The sequence below is a fragment of the Pyrus communis genome, chromosome 15 (genome assembly GCF_041283825.1).
Source record: "Pyrus communis isolate YQ-2024b chromosome 15, ASM4128382v1, whole genome shotgun sequence".
Classification (NCBI taxonomy): domain Eukaryota; kingdom Viridiplantae; phylum Streptophyta; class Magnoliopsida; order Rosales; family Rosaceae; genus Pyrus; species Pyrus communis.
In genome coordinates, this window is record NC_142579.1 from 37,742,437 (window position 1) to 37,764,685 (window position 22,249).

General features: G+C 35.7%; 1 protein-coding gene across 1 annotated transcript; it reads right to left on the reverse strand.

Moving 5' to 3' along the window:
- Positions 1–7,327: 7,327 nt before the first annotated feature.
- Positions 7,328–11,082, reverse strand: LOC137732948 (uncharacterized). Its single transcript, XM_068472452.2, has 3 exons — positions 10,964–11,082; positions 8,178–10,790; positions 7,328–7,926 (listed from the first exon to the last, which is right to left on the reverse strand). The coding sequence occupies exons 2-3, from the start codon at positions 10,753–10,755 to the stop codon at positions 7,562–7,564; spliced, it is 2,943 nt and encodes a 980-aa protein (XP_068328553.2). The 5' UTR covers positions 10,756–10,790; positions 10,964–11,082; the 3' UTR covers positions 7,328–7,561.
- Between the last annotated feature and the right edge of the window lie 11,167 nt (positions 11,083–22,249).

Consider the following 22,249-nt stretch of genomic DNA (forward strand, 5'->3'; position numbering starts at 1 on the left):
TACGAGATTTATGGACTGCATGTATATCAACCAAGTACTTTTGAATTCATACAATTCCACTAACCAAGAGATTTTTCCATGTTTATTGTGTAATCAACTACTTTGAATTTATACAAATAATCTGATACTACTCACAATACAATAATTACAATTCAAATGATCAAATTAAGATATAATTATTTGTATGAAGTACCTGTTTGTTGGATTCATTTCTTATGACTTCTTCTAGCTTATCCATCTCCGCACGCAGTCCTCTGTGTTCCTTCGCCTCTTCAGTCAGTTCTTTCCTCAAATTTCTAACTTGCTCCTTAGTGGCCTCTAGCTCTATTGATTGATTCAACATATCTTGTTTCATGATCCCTTTTCCTCTCTTAGCTTTTTAAGCTGGGCATCCTTTTCCTCTCCTAGATTATGCTCCATGTCCTCCAATGTTTGCTATTTTAGGTGACCTTTCGATAATCGGCTTTTCAAATCGTGGTGCACCAGCAGAAGACTAATAATGAAGAACAAAAATCCTGTTGACCTCTAGTAAGCTTTGTACCATTTGGACACCAAATGATATCATGCTGCAAATGCAATGGAAACAACAGTACGAATTCACGACTCCCATTTGAATATCAGAAAAGTACCAAAGCGAAGTTGGCAAAATTAGAGGAATATGACGATTAAAAAAAAAAAAAAAATCAGCCAACGTCTACTATGAAAGAATGAACAAGGTCATCTGCAGTTTCTGGCGGCGTGATGGTGTGGCGAACAGCGCAGGAGAGGAGATGGTAGACCTGATGAGATTATGATTTTGGTTAATTAAATTGAATATTATTATAAAAAAAAAATTAGTTACTCTTAAATACAAGTTGGAAATTTCATTCATTTAAGAATGATATAGCCCGTGCCACGTCATTTGATACTCAATTTTGATGTACAAATTAGTGTCTCTAGCATTATTCAATGATTAATTAACCCTTTCGTTAATCAAATTTTGGGGGTTGTGTGTCTTTGAGGAGGACTATCAAATATGCATGTCAAGCATGAGAAGGTTGATCTCGTACGAGAGAGCAGTAGCATGGAAGGAATTGAATGAAGAAGAAACTGCTCGATGCATCTGCTTCATATTCATCCGCTTGTCATTTATTTAAAACTTTGGGGGCACAAGAACAACATCATAGGATTTAGAAGACAAACTAGAGAACTTAGAAATTAAAAAATCGTATGTCATCACAAAATTTTTTAGTGTGTCGGGAATACGACTAGATATGCCAAGTGGAATAATAAAATTGGTTAGAAACTAAAAAATATATTTCAATTACTTATATTATGACCTTTAGTTTACTGGCCTATATACTGAAAAATTTCTCTTTGTCATGAGCATGTGCACCTAAAGACATACTAAGCGGAAAAGGATCCCTTGATCGTGCCCGTTCATCGTATATCGTGCGGTCAGAAATCATTTTAAAATTTAAAATTTAAAATTTAATATAAATAGTACTTAACAAAAACTGACCGTACGATGAATGGTCACGATCACGGGATCACTAGAAAAAGGATCCGGCGAGAATCCCTTTCCATAATAAGCCAATATATATATATATATATATATATGTATGTATGTATGTATGTATGTATTTTGGTTATCATCTACTCTTTGTACTTTTCTTTATGCTTTATTTATGATCTCACTGTTGAGTGAGACTGCCTTCAAAGCCTTCAAGGCTTCAGCGAGTGTATATCCTCTTCTTTCTATAATTATATTGAAATGAATCACTTTTTAAATTTAAGGTCTAGTAAAAGTAAAGAATAATGATTTTTCCTATTGAGAAGATTTGGAGATTAGACATGAAGGAATGTTTTCTTCTTTCTAATTGTACTAATTTAGGGGAATTGGAATTAATGGACTATTTTTCTTCATATTTGTGGAGACATGAATTGACCGCATTTCATAAGTGAAGGACACGCAGATAATATGCTCAATGTGACGGTTTTACCGTTGATGTCGTGAATAGACCACATAATTACTCTAGGGGAAAAGACGTAGTCTTTCCAAAGGTAATTGGACTTTTATGCCACTAATGGACAATGAGCTCTTTGGGCTACCCAAAATACGTATTGCCATCGGGCCATACTTAGTCCAATGGTGTAGAGCCTAGTCTGCCCTTGTATGTTTTGCGCACCTGTGCATGTACCAATAGGGACCTTTAGAAGTGCTAGCTAGCAGGATTGAGGAGTTTGGCCTGCATCATCAAGAAATGCCTAGTATGCTCTGCAACCTCACCTTCCAGCTGCCTAGTAGGGTTTCTTTCCTATGAATAGCCAAGTCAATTAGAGGAAATGATAATCGCCACTTACTACTAAAAATTCTCTCAAATTTTATTTCTCTTTACTACTTTTCTAGATGTGGCATCAGAGGCCCCTTGCACCCCCCCCCCCTCTCTCAAGGTGTTTGCCAATTAGGTTAACGGTGTTTGTCCTCTTGTAGGAGAAATTTCATCAAATCAAGTGTGTATGAAGTTTGCACCAACAATAACTAATTTATCTTCTACCTGCAAGCTAGACACAAATTTTTCCTTCAACATACTTTAAAAACAATAATTTATTTATCCCAATATAAGTCTCTAAATCAAACGATTCCGGACAGAAGGGGTGGTTTTGTAGGCAAAGTTACTGAGGGGCAATGAACATTATACTTGTTCAAGGTCTGCTCCAGAGTAGTTGCCAAACCAACTAAATATGCTAATCATCCACTCTACTTTTATAATTTTACTCCCACCTTCCTACTTTATTCCTTTCAGTAGTGCACCATTTGGGACCGTTGTCACTGGCATTGGTGCCAGTAATAGATAGACGACATGGATGCAATTGGCTCAAAACAACAGTATTTCAAAAATCTTGAGTTTTGTTTTGTTTATGGTCTCTTATTCTTCAATCTCCTTCAATTTGCCTCTAAATGCACCTTCGCAGTACTCTTTTCCATGATGGAGGAGGAATTAATTAATGGAGATTTAAAGAATGGTCAATGAGTACTAAAAAACTTGATATGGTTATTACTTGTCAGACCGTAATTGCAAGAATTTCATATTCTAAAAAAGGAGGCAAGTAATGTCTTTTATTTCTCACAAAATGATGAAATTTAAATATTGAACTCAAAAATTTCTATCATCTCCTAAAAACCGTACATGCCAACACCAAAATGCCAAATTCCAAACCAAAGTTTGCTAAATAGTCCCTAGAGCATCCGCTCTATATAAGGCTGGAAAAGTGGTGGATATAGTCCATTTTAGAGCTCCAATGAATCTTTGGAGCTTTATAAAAGAATATTTTTCAATGAGGGGCTATATCTTTCGGGCTCTATATGGGGCTTTATATATATATATATATTTATTTATGTAGTAATTTGATTAAGTGATGATTCTTTTTTTTTTGTGTTAGCTTTTCTGAAGTTGATTTTTTGACGTGCGAATCTTAATTTTTTTTTTATGAACCCTTCAATCTAAAAAGTTCAAATTGTGACAAAGTTAAATTTCATCACTTATGAATCGTTTGTTGGATTAGATTCCCTTATATCAATCTCATTCATTGAAAGAAACAAAACCCCACTTCACCCTCTGAAATAATTTGATTTTCATGTATAACACAACAATTTACCTAGCACCAATTGGTAAATTGGTAAATTGGTATCATACAATTTTGAAAAAAATTATTTGAAAATTTCACTCATCAATGGCCCATTAACGTTAAATCAATTTGAAATTTTAATTCTTATGGAATTTAAAACAATCATTAATTACCCAAATTGCAAGAAAAATAAGTAAGAAACAAGAATTTAAAAAGTAATAAAAGGAGAGTATAAGTGTATTTGTATGTGGAGGAAGAGTGATAGAATTTTGCTCACAGGATGTCACATCCCGGCCCGGGATCGACCACTTCCTGGGCCCGTTCCACCACCGTAGCACGATATTGTCCGCTTTGGGCCCTGACCATGCCCTCATGGTTTTGTTTCTGGGAACTCACACGAGAACTTCCCAATGGGTCACCCATCCTAGGAGTGCTCTCGTGCGCTACTCTCTTAACTTCGGAGTTCCCATGTAACCCGAAGCCAGTGAGCTCCCAAAAGGCCTCGTGCTAGGTAGGGATGAGAATATACATATAAGGATTACTCCCCTGGGCGATGTGGGATATCACACATGGGTTGCTACTTTTTGTGGGACCCATTGTTTTTTGGGGCTAGATGTAGCCCGATTTTATGCTACCCAAGAAAGGAAGTTGCTAGCCCTAGTGGTGGATCTAACCCTATTTTCCGGCTCATTAGGGATGAAACTTCTTACTAAGGGTGGAAATGTTGTAGCCTCATGCAAGATAAAGCCCCCATTGAGGATGCTCTTAGAACCCTGCACTTCACGACATCCCAGTTATTATTTGTAGGCCCTTCTCAAATGTGGCATTTAATCTACAAGAAGGGAGATTCAAATTTGAGTGTGGTGGGCAAACCAGCATGGTCAATAAAAAATACGTCATTCACGAACTTGAAACATCTCACGACTTACAAGTGAAGAATAATCGTAATACTAATTGGTAAGCAATTGGTTTTATCGAACCGTTTAAGGATCTCATGAGGAAGGCCCATCCTCCATCAATCAACACTCTTGGCACTCTCCAATCTCTATCAAATTTAAGAAGTGTACTTAATTGTCATCAAGCACAAATCTGCCTTTGGAGTACATGTCCCCATCATGCACGTAGCTTTCTTCAAATTTTCTTTACTTAAGATCAGAATAACGAATATATATGGTTTAATTGGTAATCATTTCTGCTAAGTACTCTTTATCGTCACATCGATTAAACTTGTTACATTAATCAGATAAGCAATCTTGCATCTACACACACACACACACACACACATACACACACACACAACACAAGGTTTAAATGATACAAAACACAAGATTTAAATGATTCAACTTATAATTATAGCCAATCTTTATGTTTCTTTTTTCTTTGAATAACTAGTACGTACTAAAGCATCTTAATTTTTGTTAAGGATAATGAATTTGATAAAGTTTTATACCCCGAGTTAATAATATTTACGTCTTGATTGCATTCGATCATTGGTAGTGAATAACCGAAATTTTGTAGAAAGTGTAGATTTCAACTCTCTAATAGCTGTCGTAATCGTAGCCTACCGTGTATAGTACAAGACTTGGTTTCCGTAGAAGTACGTGAGTGTATGTTAGCCGATCCACATTCGTTTTGCAAAAGATGTTTGATTTTTACACCAGGAATTGATGTTTCCTATATATCATCCGTTTTCCAGACGTTCTTTTGCATGAAGTCTTTTGCTTTTATTAGCAGCACAAAGAAAAATTTATAACACGTGCAAGTGATTATCACATGTTCATTTGAAATTGCATTTTAAAGCACATGAATGTGCAGGCATGTTATGTGTTTCTTTGTAAAGCGTTTTCAATTGTTTCTATATCGAAGAAGTATTTTGTCTATCTGTATAAAAAAACAGGGTTGTAAACGAGGGCGCCATATAATTTCATTGTGCTCATGTTTCACTTTTAAATTTGTTTCGAGCTAGTTCGAGATAGCTAGGATTGATTTTTATGGCTGAAATTCAATGGGGAGGTGAAATGTAAAATAACAGTTTTAGTTGGAAATACTTTCGACCATGTTGTCAAAAGCACTTCTAATTAAGCATACTATGATCAACGTTGGCGGCAATATTCATCAACTTTAAGGGGCATTTATATTTGGGTCGAAAAATTTATCATTTTTGGGTTGTGCTTAATGAGTGGGTTCTTGCTGTGATATACCATAATCACCTTTGAGATGGGATGCACGTGTATCCAATTATTATCATACAATCAAAAATTGTAAACAAAACCCACCTGTCTTTAGTCAAAGAATCCCAATCCAAAATTGTTTGATTTTTGATCTACAAAGTAAACAAAAAAATGGAGAAGAAAAATGCATGACCCAGCTCCCCTAAGAAATTGAGTAATATATTATAAAAGGAAAAAGACTATATATAATGATCGGAAAGGAGCTTTTTGAATGGAAAGAAAGAAGCCAAATAACCTTTTGCATGGTCTCCAAGAAACCATCATTGAAATCTTGAGGCTTTTAAGATGAATGTCCTTCAAAAAATAGATGATCACATCCGTGCATGCCAGCAAAACTGAGCTGGGTTTTTTGATCTCCTAAAAAATGTCAGCTACTTTAAACTTTTATGTTTAGATTGATCTTTTAGTGGAATCTTCGAACTATTTTAGCCCTTATGATCATGAGTAGTTCTGCTGCTGATAGATTATCAGCTGTACAAATCAAAGAAAAGGATTCTTGTATCATGCATTTTCATCATTGCCATAAGAGCAAATAGAGCTAATAGAAGAATAAGAAATTAATGGATATCATTAACAGTAGTCTTTATTAAGAATGAGGATCCTCTATGTGAGGATACTCACATCGTGCAGTCAGTTTTCGTCAAGTACTGTTTGTATTTAATTTTAAATAAAAATATTTAAAGTAATTTCTAACTGCATGATATATGATAAATGAACACGATGTAAGGATCTTCAAAATCCTCACAAAGAAGATCCGGAGAGGATCCTCATTCCTTTATTAATTAAGCATCATAATTGCTACCTCGAAGGGATGTAGGTCACAAGAAAGATTGCTGCATAGTGGCCTGGTCGGAAACAGCTCTATCAATGTTAACACTCTTCGATCACACAGAGATATCAAACGATAACCTTAAAGAACAAATAAACTGGAATCCACAAGAAAATATATAAAGAAAATCTCAATGTTTATTAATTGATAATATGAAAGATAACAAACCCTAGCACCCTAAAAGTTGTTTATATAATGTATGTTATCCTTAGACTTTCTTGGAGTACTAATAGGAAACAAATTAAACATATAACAAGGTATACCGAAAATACTCTAAAATCTTAAAATCTCGTTTTGAGCTAGTAAACCACCAAAATGCCTATACGGCAAGGCTAGCTCTAGATCTTGTTTGTGTCATTGTTCTCTTCAAGATGGAATATCATGGACCTAAATTAGACACTAAAGTCTAAATATGCAATGTTTGGATCTTGTTGTCAGATTTAAGCCTTTCAATTTGATCTTTGATCCATTTCGCCATCTGATCTATATCGTTTACATATAAGATATTAAGTTGAACAAAGCTTCAAGTAGGAGCCAATAAGCATGTTGAAGAAATAACATATTGAAAGATTTAAGAGCTATCTATCCTCTTTTTTTTTTTAAAGGGTACTAGTTGGTGACTTCACCACGACAATCTACCTTATGTGGACCGGAAAAATTCACAGGAGCATTTCAGCCTCCCCTTTAACATCATGTCAAACATACCATTAAACATTTGAGTTATAATACTAAAAATTAATTAACACCTTATGTTACAAAATACAATAAAAGGTGGTAATTAATTCATTAACACGTACATTACGTTATAAGAAACCCAAGAAAAAAATTAAGTGAAAAAAGAATTAAGTTAAAAGAAGCTGAAAACAGGAACAAAAATCCTTAGAGGGAGAAATCAAAAAGGTGAAGAAACTTTTAGGCCAGGAACACAAGAACGACTTGTCCTCAGAATGGAGTCTAAGGTTTTATATAGTTCATTCGCGCATGGTCTAGCCGTGGGGTCACCAGCAGTGCAGTGAAGAGCTAGGTTCATGGTTTCCACAATCTCGTTCTGATTGCTCGACACGTGTTCTCTGATCATCGAGTCGGTCCAGACATCAAGATGGCAGTCTGAGTAGCAGTACCGTGCCCATTCGACGACGCTCTGGTGCGCGCCAAATTCAGTGTCGGTGGGGCCTTTTCCGGTCAGCAATTCGATCAAGACGAGCCCAAACCCATATATGTCACTCTTCTCTGTAAAGACTTTGCTTTCTTTAGCATCTACAAAATGAAGCTTTAAAATTTAGTATACAGCATTTCTAGACTCATAAATTGTTTGCATGCACAAAGAAGATGCGACCGTGTTTTATTTGTTTAAAGTTCAGATATTCTAAACGCTAATTATTCATTCATAGCAAATCAGATAATGGCATATATATATATTCAGATATTCTAAACGTTAATTATTCATTCATAACAAATCAGATACTGGCATGTGTGTGTGTGTGTGTATCAGTCAAGTACGTACGTACCCGGAGCAATGTATGCAGAAGCAATGAATCCCTTGGAGTCCGTCCGAACTTGTGCGGAGAGACTCAATCGAATATGAGGCTCACCTTTTGCGTCTACAATCACTTTCTCTGGTGACATACAACCAGCTACAAGGCTCGGCGAGCAACAACAATGCAAGAAACGCAGAGCTTTCGCAATCCCAACGGCAATTTTCCGGCGCTGATCCCAACTCAAATCCCTCATAACTTGAGTCAACACTTTCCCTTCACAATACTCAAAAAGCACATACGCATCGTCTTCGGAATGACATATTCCGATCAGTTTGATCACATTGGGGTGCCTAAGCTTCCCAAGTTCAACCATCTGTGACCAAAAGCTTGGTGGAAGTGATTTCACAGAATCCTCTTTTACCACGAATTGCATTCCGTTGGAAACCGATTCTCCCTTGTATGAAATTCCAGTCTTACCCTTGGCAATGATATTACCTTCTTTGGCTGCCGATAAAATGTCATGAATCGTAACTGATCTTGAAACCTTTGATTCGAAAAACTGCAGCTCCCAAATCCTTTCTTTGATCTCCACCGATTTAACCTCCAATTCCTTTCTCCTCCTCAATAGCACAAACAAATAACTGGCAACTCCAAAAGCCAATAATGCAACAAGAAAACACGTGACAATAAACCACCAAGTCGGGTTTCTCTTAACGCTCTTACACGGCGGTAGAGCACTCATAGTGTCACTGCCACCACAGAGGTTGTTGCCGTCCACTGCGCTGGCATCTATGGCAAGAAACACTGCTGTGGGCGGTAATATGCCGTGGAGTTTGTTGTGGGAAATGTTGACTTGAACAAGCGATACTTTAGCGCCCAAATTCCGCGGAACCTCGCCCGATATTTGGTTTTCGGACAAATCTAGGTCCCCAAGAACCGGCATATCAGAGAGGCTAGTGGGAATCGTGCCGGTGAGGCGGTTGTGACTGAGGTCGAGGCTAACGAGTTTTTTGCATGAAGACAATTGTTGAGGGATTGGACCAGAGAGCTCATTGTGAGAAAGCTTCAATTGCATTAGCTCCGGAAAGGTCCCGAGACTCGGCAAGATACTTCCTGAGAACCAATTTTCGGACAAGTCCAAGTTCTCCAGCTTTTGGCTCCCGAAAGTTTCCGGTAACTTCCCAAAAAATCGATTTCTCGCCATATTCAGCATTTGAAGAGATGGCATGTCCCACTTTCTGTTGTCGATTCTTCCAGAGAGATTGTTGCCCGAGATATCCAGGAAATAGACAAGTGGGAGTTTGGTGAACTCTGCCGATAATTCACCTGAAAGTCGGTTGTTCTGGAGTCTGACTCTGCTCAAGCTCTTGCAAGAAGACAAGCTTAGCGGGATTGCGCCTTCGAGTGAATTCGAGAAGAGGATGAGCTTAAAAAGCCGGCCCGAGTCGCATAGCGTATCGGGTATTTTCCCAGTAAGGTTGTTTGAGGAAAGGTCTAAGACAGTGAGGCTGTTTTGATTTCCGAGACGTTTTGGGATTTGGCCCGAGAACTTGTTTGACCATAACTGAAGGACTTGAAGCCTTGGCAGAGAAGCCAGAGCTTTGGGAATTTTTCCCGTGAAGTTGTTTGAAAAAAGATGGAGGATTTCCACGTTTTGGAGGTTGAAAACACATTCGGGAATCTCTCCTGAAAGAAAATTGTCACTAAGGTCGAGAGAAACGAGTTTCTCGAGACTGAATAAGGATTGTGGAACTGGACCTGTGAGTTTGTTTCCGTAGAGGAAAAGGTACCGAAGATTAGTAAGGTTGCTGATTGTGATTGGGATTTCTCCGGTGAGGTTGTTGTAAACTAGATTGAGATGATTTAACAGAAAAAGGTTACCAATTTGTTCCGGTATATTGCCGGAGAGATTGTTGTAGCCCAAGTAGATCCACTTCAAGTTCTTCATTTGGCCTAATTGTGTTGGAATTTTTCCAACAAGTTGGTTTGATGCCAAAGTCAAGTACTCCAAGCTAGACATGTTTGATATGGAGCTAGGGATGGTTCCCACCAACATATTTCCTCCAAGGTCAAGAAACTTCAAGGTAGAAAGCAATCCGACGTCGTTTGGGATTATGCCTGAAATCATGTTGTTGGACAAGTCTAGTACCTCAAGGGTCGTGAGTGAGCCTTGTGGAAGTGTGCTGGTTAAGATATTGTTGCTGAAATTGAGACGGCGAAGCGAATTGGACCCGCTGATGAACATGTCTTTGGGGAGTTGACCGGATAGCTGATTGTTGGAGAGGTCGATGGTTTCGATGTGGGACAAGTGGAAGATGGAGGATGATAACTTGCCGGAGATGTTTCTTCCGGTGAGCTCGATGGCTTTGATGTTGTTATTGTCGTTGCATGTGATGCCATGCCAATTGCATAAAGTGTTGGCTGAAGTGTTCCAGTTTGAGAGGTAGTGTGAAGGGTCGTTGACAGAAGCTTTGAAGGATAAGAGAAGCTGACGTTCCTCACTACCATCCAAAGCACAAGTATGAATTGAGAAGAAGAATAAGAACACGAGCATGCACCATATGAGACGTGTTTGATGATGTTGTCTCTTTTCCATCTTGATCATCATCAGCTCAAATTTATTAATATCCACCTAAAACAGCACTGAAATTAGAGAGAATAGTATTATTTAAGGTCAAATCATAACTGCTAATGTAAGTGTTTTCATTCGAAATTAAACAACACATAAATAGATTATCATTATTATCTGAGGGAAACAAAATTGAAGGAATATAAAAATAAATAAATAAATCTCTGGTAAAATGTCTACGACGTACCTATTAGTAATTAGGGTTTCTGTATGAAGATGATGAAGAAATGTGTGGATTGGAAGAGAAAGCAGAAAGGATTGGAGAAAGGGTTTGGAATTGAAACTATTTGATGAAGAGAGTTTAGTGAGGGAGAGTGGGAGATTGGACTGTTTAAATAGATAGAGGGATTAAAAGGTGAGCAAAGTGGGCAAGGAAGTTGGAGATAATTACGATTGGGAACCTTGACTTTCTTCAGAAATGATGGTTTGAACACCGAGGGTCGAAAGGGAAACAGGGACAGATGATGGAAAAAAGACACTGATTTTGTCGGGTTACTAAAAAGCTCTTTTGACTGAGTGGCATGGATTTGTAACCGTTGAAGACCTTCCAAACTTTTTTATGCATGAAGATATGCCTTTACCTCTGTTACTTATTTTTTTCTTTGAACTTTTAAAGAGGTTCTACAAATTCATTGTTGCTTACAAATTAAGAAGAGAGCTTCCATAACAAGATTAATGATGAATAAAATTAAAGGAACTTTAACGAAAAGTTTCAGGTATTGTTCACTTTAACGAAAAACTACACTAAAAAGTCAATCTTGATACTATTTACTTTATCCTTTATTTTGTTCTTATCGTTAAAACTCAAAATTTTTAAACCATTTCATTAGTTTTCCTTAAGAGGAACACTCACTTTCAAACTCAGGCTTTAGAGGAGAGATAGGTGCTAGTAATAATCGCAAAGGCAACATGGTGTGTTGTAGAATAACTTTTCATAGTCTAAATCAAAATTGAAGATCAAGAATCGTAATTAAGAGTAAATTTGGGAGTATAATTCCAAGATTTGTTTGGAAGCAATGATTTTCACACAATTTTTCTCCCTATGCATACCATCATTTATTTTTGGCATTCAAAATGAAAGTAAAAAGAATTAAATGACAAAAGTAAACATAAATGTAAAAATATCATTTCAAAATTTTAAAATTTGACAACGGTACATCCATTCAGATCTCATCATCACTAAAGCAAGTATCTTGTTTGCAACCTAAGAACAATAATTGTTCAAACCCATGCAACAGCTTGGTTGGAGTTTCACTAATGATTGTTGCAATATCTACACCTACATGTGTGGTCATTGATTGGTTTGTATCTAAATGACTACTTTGTCAGACAAAATTATGACAAATTAATAAGTCAAAATTATTCTTCAATCTCACTTTAGTGTGTGTGTGTGTGTGTGTACAATTTATAGAACAAATGAAACTCGGTATTTTTAAGGTAATTATAGCGCATAAGCAAGGGTAACTTGGTAGGTGTAGCTAGTTATGAAGAAAGTTGAGGTTTTACCATAAAATCAATTGACAATATAGGGAGTAGCTCAACCTCTTATAAGAGGTTCATGATTTGGTCCCTCACCAATGTGGGACTTTACCCTCACATTCTCACGCCCTCTGGTGAGGTGGTGCACATGTAGCTGTTGTGCTTCACACATGAGACACGTGAGCCAAGCTGCTTCGGTACCATGAAGAAAGTTGAGGTTCAATCATAAAACCAAATAGCAATATGGGGAAGAGTCCAACCTCTTATAAGCTCTTGTAAAGTTTTTCCTTTTACCAATGTATGGCTCTTTTACCTTTACATTCTCACAAGTTAAAGTTGATCATGACGAAACCGCTTCAACACCCCCCCCCCCCCCACGGGGCATGTAAAAAGCAATATTCTTGTACCCTTTTTGCTTGGACTCTATAGCCTTTTTATTATTACGTAGGATTCTCTCGTTCTAATGAGCAGAGAGAGAAAAAAAGGAGAGAAAGGAAACTTTTAGAGAGAATAGCGTCTGAGATGAAAGGAGTATGGTACAAACATATACAAGGAGTTACAAGTGAAGTGTTTTGTGTTTTGGGGGGGGGGGGGGGGGGGGGGGGGGGGGGTGTGGGGAGGCGGATACAATGTCTGGTCTTTGTCATAACCGGCATGCTTTGCTCACCTCCATTTTGTAGGGTTCTACACTTGCCAGCTTCGCTTCCTTCTCTTTCTTTCTTTCTCTAGTTTTATCCCCATGCTCACCATTATCAGAAATATTAGCAACATTCTTTTCCTTTTTTTCACTTTTCATTCTCATTCTGCGATGTGACAATGTCGCATGATAACTCGACTTGTCTATTTTCTAACATTACATGGCAGGATGAAAAGGAGAAGGTAAAAATAAAAAGGTCCGAGTATAAAAAAAGTTGATAGCAACCAAAGAGAAATGGATTAGGTACATGTACATTACGAGTTGACAAATTGTATTCATCCACGTGTCTTATTTTCCAACTATCTTCTTATCCTAATTTTGTAACCCTAGGTGATCGAGCTTTTCTTTTTATATTGGTTGGATCGAACCCTTATAACCTCAGTCTTCTGAAAACACTATGCAGTCGTGTTTCTTTCACTACGTCTCTCATATGAAAAGGCCATTAGGAATAGGGAATACAAAAATATACTACTTCTAGTTTGTATGACAGTTTAACACAAACACCAGTTCAGTAGGCAAAAATGGTAAGTGCGCTCGGTAGCTAGGGAGTGACAAGCAGAGAAAGAACATTTGCTTCTAACACTTCTTTATTTGCACCAATTCGAGTGGAAATTGAAAAGAAGCTGTATAGCAATAAGATATACGCAATCAACAGGCACTAGATTAATTAACTATTTACTTAATTAATTTCCTCTCATATATATATATATATATATATATATATATATATATATATATATATATCCATTACTTGGACTCTTGGGGCCCGTTTGTTAGACCTCCTTAGGAGGGACAAGATTAGCTAGGACTATAGTCCCGTGTTTGGAGCGACAAAGTATTAACTTAAATGAGACTCGCCTCGACTGGCAGTCCCTCCGCACCTCACTAAAGGGTGTTATCTAATCCCGAGTAGAACCTTGGTATTAAGCGGTACTAACAAGAAACGGTCTTCACTTCGTCTTCTCCGCTTTCTCCCACTTTCTATGCAGTTTAAGCATCAGAGTTGCTACTCTCTGCTCAAATTACTAATTTATCTGCATCGTCGGCAATTCCGACTGACTTGTTCCGGAAATCAACCTTCTCAATAACTCCAACGGCCTTGCTTGTGTCATCTATAGAGTGTGGTGGCATCTTCTTTCCTCTCTTCCTCGCATATCATATGCGAAGCTTTTTAATTTCTAGGTCAGTTCAATTGCACAGCTTTTCAATTTGAGAGTTGTTGATTCAACTTGAATTCTTGAGCCCGCGTGTAGAAATATCGGCATGTTAGTGGAGGTCCTGGCAAAGCTACCATCGCTGGAGTCACCTCCGTGAAGCGAATCGAGAGGTTGGCTTTTTGAAAATCAAAGAAGTTCTCAGGAGGCTTAGGTCTTCGGAATTGAGAGGGCTGAGATTTTTTTTATTTGATTTGGGGATTTTGTAAATCGGAGGGCTTAGACCTCCAAACCACAAACTGACCCCATCTCCCAGTGCTTAATCGAAGAAGAAAATTAAGAAATTGATGCAAGATTTGAGGCTAGAAATTTCAATTCAACAAAGAGAAAATCATGGACAAGAGAAACGAGGTAGAGTAAAAAAGAAAAGGGAAAGAAAATGTGGTTCAAATCTAGTCAACTCTAGACTTGGATGGTATTGCCCCCTTTATTATTAATTTTTATTTAATTTTTAAGGCAAAAGTGAACTAAAAATGGCAAAAAAAAAAAAGTCCATAATTTAGTTTGACACTGTACTAAACATTTCACTAAATCAGTCCACCTTAGTCTAATCTAAGCCAATCCAGCTTAGTCCCTGAAGCTAATCTAGTCTGAAATAGTCCGGTACAACAAACGCATCCTTAGAGTTTGATGTAACCATGTGGATATCTTTATATATAAAGCGAATGGCCCAATGAATAGTGTTTTTGGTGTCACAAGTTTGACGAAAAATAATTAAAAAAATGCTGTGATTCAATCAATTTTTCATTAAATATTATTTTCTCTATTTTTAAACACGTTCAAAACATCTTAAGAGACGTATAATGCCGGTCATAAAAAATGTCTTTCGCACGCGGATAATAATGTGATTAAATTAGTTGTCAAATGATTTTTTTTTTTTTTTTTAACAAACGATATTATCTACACTAAGGGGGTTGGGGTGGGGGCAGGCTTAGCCTTACAATGAGTTAGCAATAATGTGATTCAATCATTTGTTTATTAAATATTATTTTCTCTATTCTTAATATAAATTCAAAAGATACCGATTTTATTATGTGGATTCAGCTGCTTTAATTGGTTTATGAGGGGTCCCTTCTAGCATGATCTAAGATTATTCATTTACTTCAAATATTTGACTTTCCTTTTATTAATTTACGCATATAAATACATTTAAAATGTGTAAATTGCATGGAGCACGCCGTGATTCGTAAAATGTCTTCACGCACCTGCATGAAGGCTAGCTTTGATTATGGATTCAGCTCAAAATCCTCTTTGAGGATACTAATATTGAAAAGTTCAATCGTGCCACTATGCTGTAAAGAGCATTAAGTCCAAAACTAGGTTTTAGTGCTTCATTTTGTACTTATAGTAAATGTGTTGCACTTTTCATTAAATATACCTTTTATAATCACTATATATATATATATATATATATTTAGAAATGCTAAGGGGCTCTCTCAAAAGTGAGAATCTCTTTGGACTCTTTATCACCTCACAGTTTAATGTTAATTCCCGTGTTAACATTAGAAAATATTGTACCAAAAACATGGGATGGTAGAGAGTCCATAATGAGTCCCACTTTTGAGAGAGTCCTTTTAGCATTTGTCTTTCCTTTTTCTTTTTTAAGATAATGCTTCTCTCCTTCCTACTTAGGAAAGTCCTTATTTCTCCTAATGCAACATTACTACAACATACAAACATCATAATTGAAACTTATCATCATCTAAAAAGATTTCAATATGGAGTACTTTCTTCTTTATTAGGAATGGTAGAAGTATTAAATTGATCAGTGAGATGTATGCATGACGTGGAGCCGACCCATTTCCCTTGAATAAGGGTTTCAATAATCTGTTTGAAATTTGTAGGGCTTCATGTTCCGAATTAGTGACTTAGTTCGTTCACTTAGACGGAACTTTAATTATATTTACTTTGCTTCGTTTAATTTAATGACTATTATTAACAGCTTTAGTTTGCACTTTGCTGTGTGTTCTTTCTTTGTGAAACAACAGATTTCCAATGTATTATGGACTGCAAATGTCGGGCGGAAGGGTCCACTACCATTTTGACTCACATCACAGGGGTTATAGAGCCATTAATTTAGCCAAATTGAGCCACACGAAAAGAAAAAGAAAAAAAACTAGCAACTGTCTAATATGCACCAAATAGGTTGGATAATAACATATTATAATTGCGTTGTGTTTCACATTCAATTAATGATTGATTCATTGTATGTTAAAAAATTGATTGAATTTGTTTCGTGTCTTTGATAATCATTTGTACTTTTTTTTTTCACCTAAAAGTTAATTTTGTAAGCTTTCAAATTTTAACTTGATTCCAATTCGGCAGTTTTTGTTTTTTTTTTTTTAACATAATATGTTGCACTGCAAAGGAATTGAACAAAAATCTGACGAGTGCTTTAGCATAATGTCGTCTTGTCACATTATGGACCCGCCAAGTTTCAATTGGGAGATAGTGAGGCAAAGCTATAAGACTAAAAAGTCTAGATTTCACATGCAACATGCAATTATGTTTTTTGTTTTCTTTTCTGTTTTAAATAATTGTGTTCCATGATGTATTCAAGCTTTGAAAACCTAAAGTTGGATGGGATTGCACGTGTGAAACTCACGAACTATATGAGATTTTGCACCAACTATGAACTATGAACCATGAACTATGACTGGGTAGAGATCGTATATATTTAGGTCAAAATGTACAGGGTTTTTTATATATAGTTTGATTTACATGGGACCATTTTTGTAATTATTGCACTCAACGGGCGAACGTGTACCCCCATATGTTTTAGCTTGAATAATTGATCTTTGTTTTTCCTTCTTTCCCTTCACTTTTCTTTTTTGTCCTGAACGGCGCATCCTAATTTATGGCTGCTAAGTTAAAGACGACGATGATACTTGGAGTTTGCACAGCTCAGCTTCAGCCCATTACTACTTTGGGCTAAGATTGTTGCTTGGATTTGCATTTTGATTCCTGTTGCCGGAGAATACTTTGTACTCTTATACGCTATTTTATGTGTGGCAATATTCAAACTAAACACATGATCATTAATGTGATTGTTGGGTGTTCATACATGGACTAATTTGCTATAATATCATAGATGTGTAAGATGTGAGTGTCAAGAAGAATGAGTTCTTGTTATCGACAAACTGATAGCTCAATGTATGAGTTATCATGTTGAGGAAATTCCGATCCTACTTGGCTAAGATTAAGAGTCCTAAGTGGCTAATAACATGCAATTATATTCAAGTAACCTTATCAAGACTTGACAAGAGTTCAGTACCTATGAGGACTATACCGGAACCCTAATCAGTTTGGAATATCCAAGGTATCAGTTAATAGGCCTGATATCAAGGGAGTATGAATATATCTATAGGGAGGTCCCTGCACTCACAGTATTATCCTATCTCGTGCTAAAACCCTATTTGATAGCAAGGACTCTCGGTTGCTTGAGTGTAGAGGACTCCTTATGAAACCGTAGCAGTCATGGCTTCTTCTTCTTCCTCCACTTTGGAAGATAAGTTTATTTCCCTTTAACTGTTTGATTGGTTAATTGTAATTTTGGTTTTATCTGTGAACCTAGTAACTTGTTGATTTTCGAATTACTTTTTACATGTGGTATCAGAGCCTCTCAACTCATCTAGGATTCAGAATTTCGATCATGGTTGGTTTTGAATATATTGGTAACGTTCCAATATCATGCCATGACTTTTATCCTTACAATATGTAAAGCTTCAGCGAATAACATGATTCGTTGATTTATATTGCTGATAATTCAATATGTGGATTGATTATCGTATTGGCTTTGCAAATAATTATTTAGTTATTATTATTATTTTTAATCGGACCCATCTTCTGCGTGTAGTTGTATTATCCTTGTCTGCAGATACAAATCTGCTAGGGAATTTGCAAAGCTTGGGGGTTCGGATTATTGGTAATCTGTTTGAACAAATTCTTAACAAATTAAAGGCACAATTATTTGTTGTTTTGGTTAAATGTCTTTTACTTGTGGATCCTGAGGCTTCCGCTTAATCTTAGAATATTTTTGTAATTGCTTTTCTAACTACAGTTTTGCAGCATGAATCACAAAGATTAATGGCAAAATTTATATTGTGAATGACTGTTGCCAACATGTTCAATTAACTTTATGATTTAGATGTCAAGTTACATCATACGACATATATACATAAGATGTATGGTGGGTGAAATATACATTATTCCAAGGATTTTGTAGCTTTTAGTATTCCTTTTCTATGACATGATATCTCTGATGGAGTAAATTTGTTTGGTCGAAGGATCAGAAAGCTCCAGCATGCTGAAGATTTCTCCGTCATGATTGAAGCAGCCATGGTTCATTACCCATGCACTAAGGTTTATGCATCGAGCTTGAACCCCATTATGAAAAGCTTGATGCCAAGTCTTGCATAATGAATTATTTGCCATGCTTTATGGGTTGAGCTTTACGAGATTTGCATATCTTGCTTTAATTTGATTGGTAGTGTTAGTGCTGGGTTTCCTAGGGCTCACCCAAAACCCTGGTGAGCATATCCCGTTCAAAGGTGAGAATAAATTTTGACCCAACGGAAGTAAAATTAGTAAGTTTGCTCATATTTTTTTGTTGTTGTCTAAAGCAACCTTTTGAAATTATTTTGAGTTGATGGATTGAATTAACCTTATGGACACTGAATTCGTGGGTGAGCCATTGTATAGGATTTTCATGATTTAAAATTCTGAATTTGGATACTATGACACTAACACGTTTTATGCAGGCACACATGTTCATTCATAGCTTAGATGAATGTGTGAACTCATTCTGTAGAAATTAGAAATGTTTGATATCCCCTTCAATTCTCAAATCTTGCGATCGTAAGGAGCTTGATCTATATACACATATTAATGCCGTGGCCATTTTGGTGTCACTTTTAAATTGTTTTCTTATCTTAAAAGGAGATTTTGATATATCACAATGGACATGCTAAACGTTGTTTTAAAAGAAAATTGAGATTTTAGTAAAGTTACGAAAACAAGACTAGCTATGTTCATGCAGTTTAGCGTACCTTGCAATTTGTTCTATTTTAGTTTCTGATTTTGATAGATTTTTCATCGCTCCAAATTTTATGAAATTTGGTCATGTCGTAATATCAAATGGATTGTAGACGCTGGTATTTTTCACGTTTCTAGACAAGAAATGGATTTATGTTAAATATTTAAGTGTGATATCATGTTGCTGGAATAGTCTGTTTGTGATATTATTTTGATATATCTATGTAACTCCTAAATTCATGAAATTTTAGTATGATATACATTGCGATGTTTATTTCAAATCTGGAAATTTTCGCGAACATTGGTTTGCAAATGAATTATTGGTGAATTTTTAATATCGGGATTGTCCTGCAGAATTTATGCAGCTTCTGCAGCACATTCCATTTCAATTTTATTTTTAGCCCACTTTCAAGATTGCAAAAATTATTGAACTTTTGGTGACAGTAAATGTATATTTCTACTTGATTTTGGAAATTCTCATGCATATTGGAGTCAAATTGAATTTTTGGTGAATTATTTAGTATCTGGTATGTACTGCAGAATTTTTGCCATTTCTGCAGCACATCCCATTTCTAATTTTCTTTTAGTAGACTTGTAAAAATTATGAAATTTTGGGAATTAACAGCTTTGTATGTTTACTTTTATGTCTGAAAAATTTCATGCATATCGGATGAACAATGAATATTTGGTGATTTTGTAATCTCAGGTCTGTACTGAACCTTTTTTCTGCAGTTTCTGCAGCACCTCCCTTTTCGAATTCATTTTTGGCTCGCTCATAAAATTTTAAAAATCATGAAATTCTGCGAAATAGTATCCATCTATGTCTAGTTCATACTTGAAAATATTCATGACAACCTAACAAGAATTGAGTTTTCAGTGAAATTACAAATAATTTAGTACTACTGAATTTTGGGACTTCAAACAATTTGAGTTATGGGATATTGTTTCACTGATTTGTGCACATCTATTGGTACTGATTTGTAGACAAGTTTATTATTCCAATATGCCCTTATTTTATGCAAATTCTCAATATTAATGACTTTTATTAGGCAACACTGATTAAGTTTTGATTTAAAGATGTATTGGTTTATTTTCGTCAAACCAATGTTCTATTTGGTCATCAATTTTGATTATGATGATCATTGTCTTTTGATACAAAAAAATTGGAAAGTGACATTATTTACTAATTGATCATTTTGTTCCCTATTGAATAAATGATAACTATGTTTCCTCTTTTGAGAACTTTATTGTTCAATGTCAATACCGACATACTCTTGTGTCTGATTTAATCATTTGAGAATCATTGAATATCCAACAAAACGGATTATTTAATTTTGTTCTAAATGATTATTTTGAAAAAAATCAAAATTCTAATTATATGATGAATACTTTTGTCCCAAAGGGAATTTCAAGAACTCATTTACCAACTATAAATTAGTATTATAGCAAATCATAAAGTACTTCTAACATATTTTCATCTGGCCAAAGCTGTTGAAGCTATATGTATTTTGTGTATTTTATGTTTTGGCTAGCTGTGCAGGTATTTCCTTTGCATGATTTGTTTCTGCCCAAAGGTGTAACAATCATGCAATTTGCAATTGGTTCGATCCTCCACAACTCGGCTACTTCCATGATGAATCTTCTAAATTGAGAATGAGTAGGTAAATTTGCCAATCTTTTGCCTTAATTTTCTCTAAGTTCTAAATTGGATTAAAATTATTGTTGGAAAATTGATGTTATTGAGATATCTAAGTGTTTATCGACTTTGTTTTAGAATTAAAACATAAATTTTGAGTTTGGATTCTCTTATTAGGTTTCATTTTAATTTATGACCTAATCTTTAACACATATGTGAGTCTTCTCTCATACACTAAAATAAAATAAAATTTGTAGCCATTGCATAAGTTTTTATTTATGGAACTTTTAATTCTAACGTACTTTAAAAAAAAATTATGTATTTGATTTATTGATTCAACATATTTTGTTATATGAAAACCACTTTCTCTAGTGTTTAAACTTGCAATTTTGAGTGTTTGCCCAAGTGGGAGAAATAATGTATTATGGGCTTCACACTCATCAATTTTGCATGCTTTTAATGGTCATGGTTTTGGTAGATAAAACGTACATTATCATACTTGTCTATATTTTATTTGTTATATATGCAACTAATCTTGCAGGAAATTCAAGAAGGGTTAATGAGTATATTCTGCTCAAAAGTGTTTTGCTTATTAATTATTGTTTGTTGTTCAAGACATTGGACTTGTGATTTATATGTTATTGATGGATAATTAATCTGCTCAAAAGTGTTTTCTTATTTAGTCCAACTATAAATCAATGAATGGTTAAACATGGAATTGACAAGATTGTATATATTTCATCTGCTCAAAAGTGTTGAAACTATATACGTTTGCCCTTGTATTTTATGTTTTAGATGTGAAAACCTAATATAATCAGATTCTATCCAAGGATGATTATGGAATTATATGTTTTTGTTGCAATCAGAAAACGTTTTGTTAAAGTTTTCTGTTTCTGTCAAATTTTAGATGAATAAAACCGACCATATGATTTTGTATATCTTTTTAGCCACTCACTTCCTCGCAAGATATGGCATAGATATATAGTCAGAAAAATTAGTAGTTAATGTTGAATTCTCAATACTTTTAAATCCTTGATTAATGCTTGATCAGTGGGAGCTTTTAAGAGGTATGTGCGTTTATGAGATTTTTTACTCTTTTAATCGGTGGGAGTTTAAAATTGCTTTTGTATTATTGAATTGAATTGAAGTGTTAGTGGAAAGTGGTTTAATAGTAAAATTTTATTCATAAATGTCACATCCTGACCCGGGACGGATCACTTCCCGGGCCCGCTCCACCATCGTAGCACGATATTGTCCGCTTTGGGCCCCGACCACGCCCTCACGGTTTTGTTTCTGGGAACTCACACGAGAACTTCCCGATGGGTCACCCATCCTGGGAATGCTCTTATGCGCTACTCGCTTAACTTCGGAGTTCCCATGGAACCTGAAGCCAGTGAGCTCCCAAAAGGCCTC

Excerpts from the sequence above, each read along its gene's own strand:
- LOC137732948 (XM_068472452.2), bottom strand. The coding sequence starts at position 10,755 with ATGATGATCAAGATGGAAAAGAGACAACATCATCAAACACGTCTCATA. Across the intron at positions 7,927-8,177 it reads TTCTGCATACATTGCTCCGG|ATGCTAAAGAAAGCAAAGTC; the intron begins GTACGTACGTAC and ends TTCATTTTGTAG.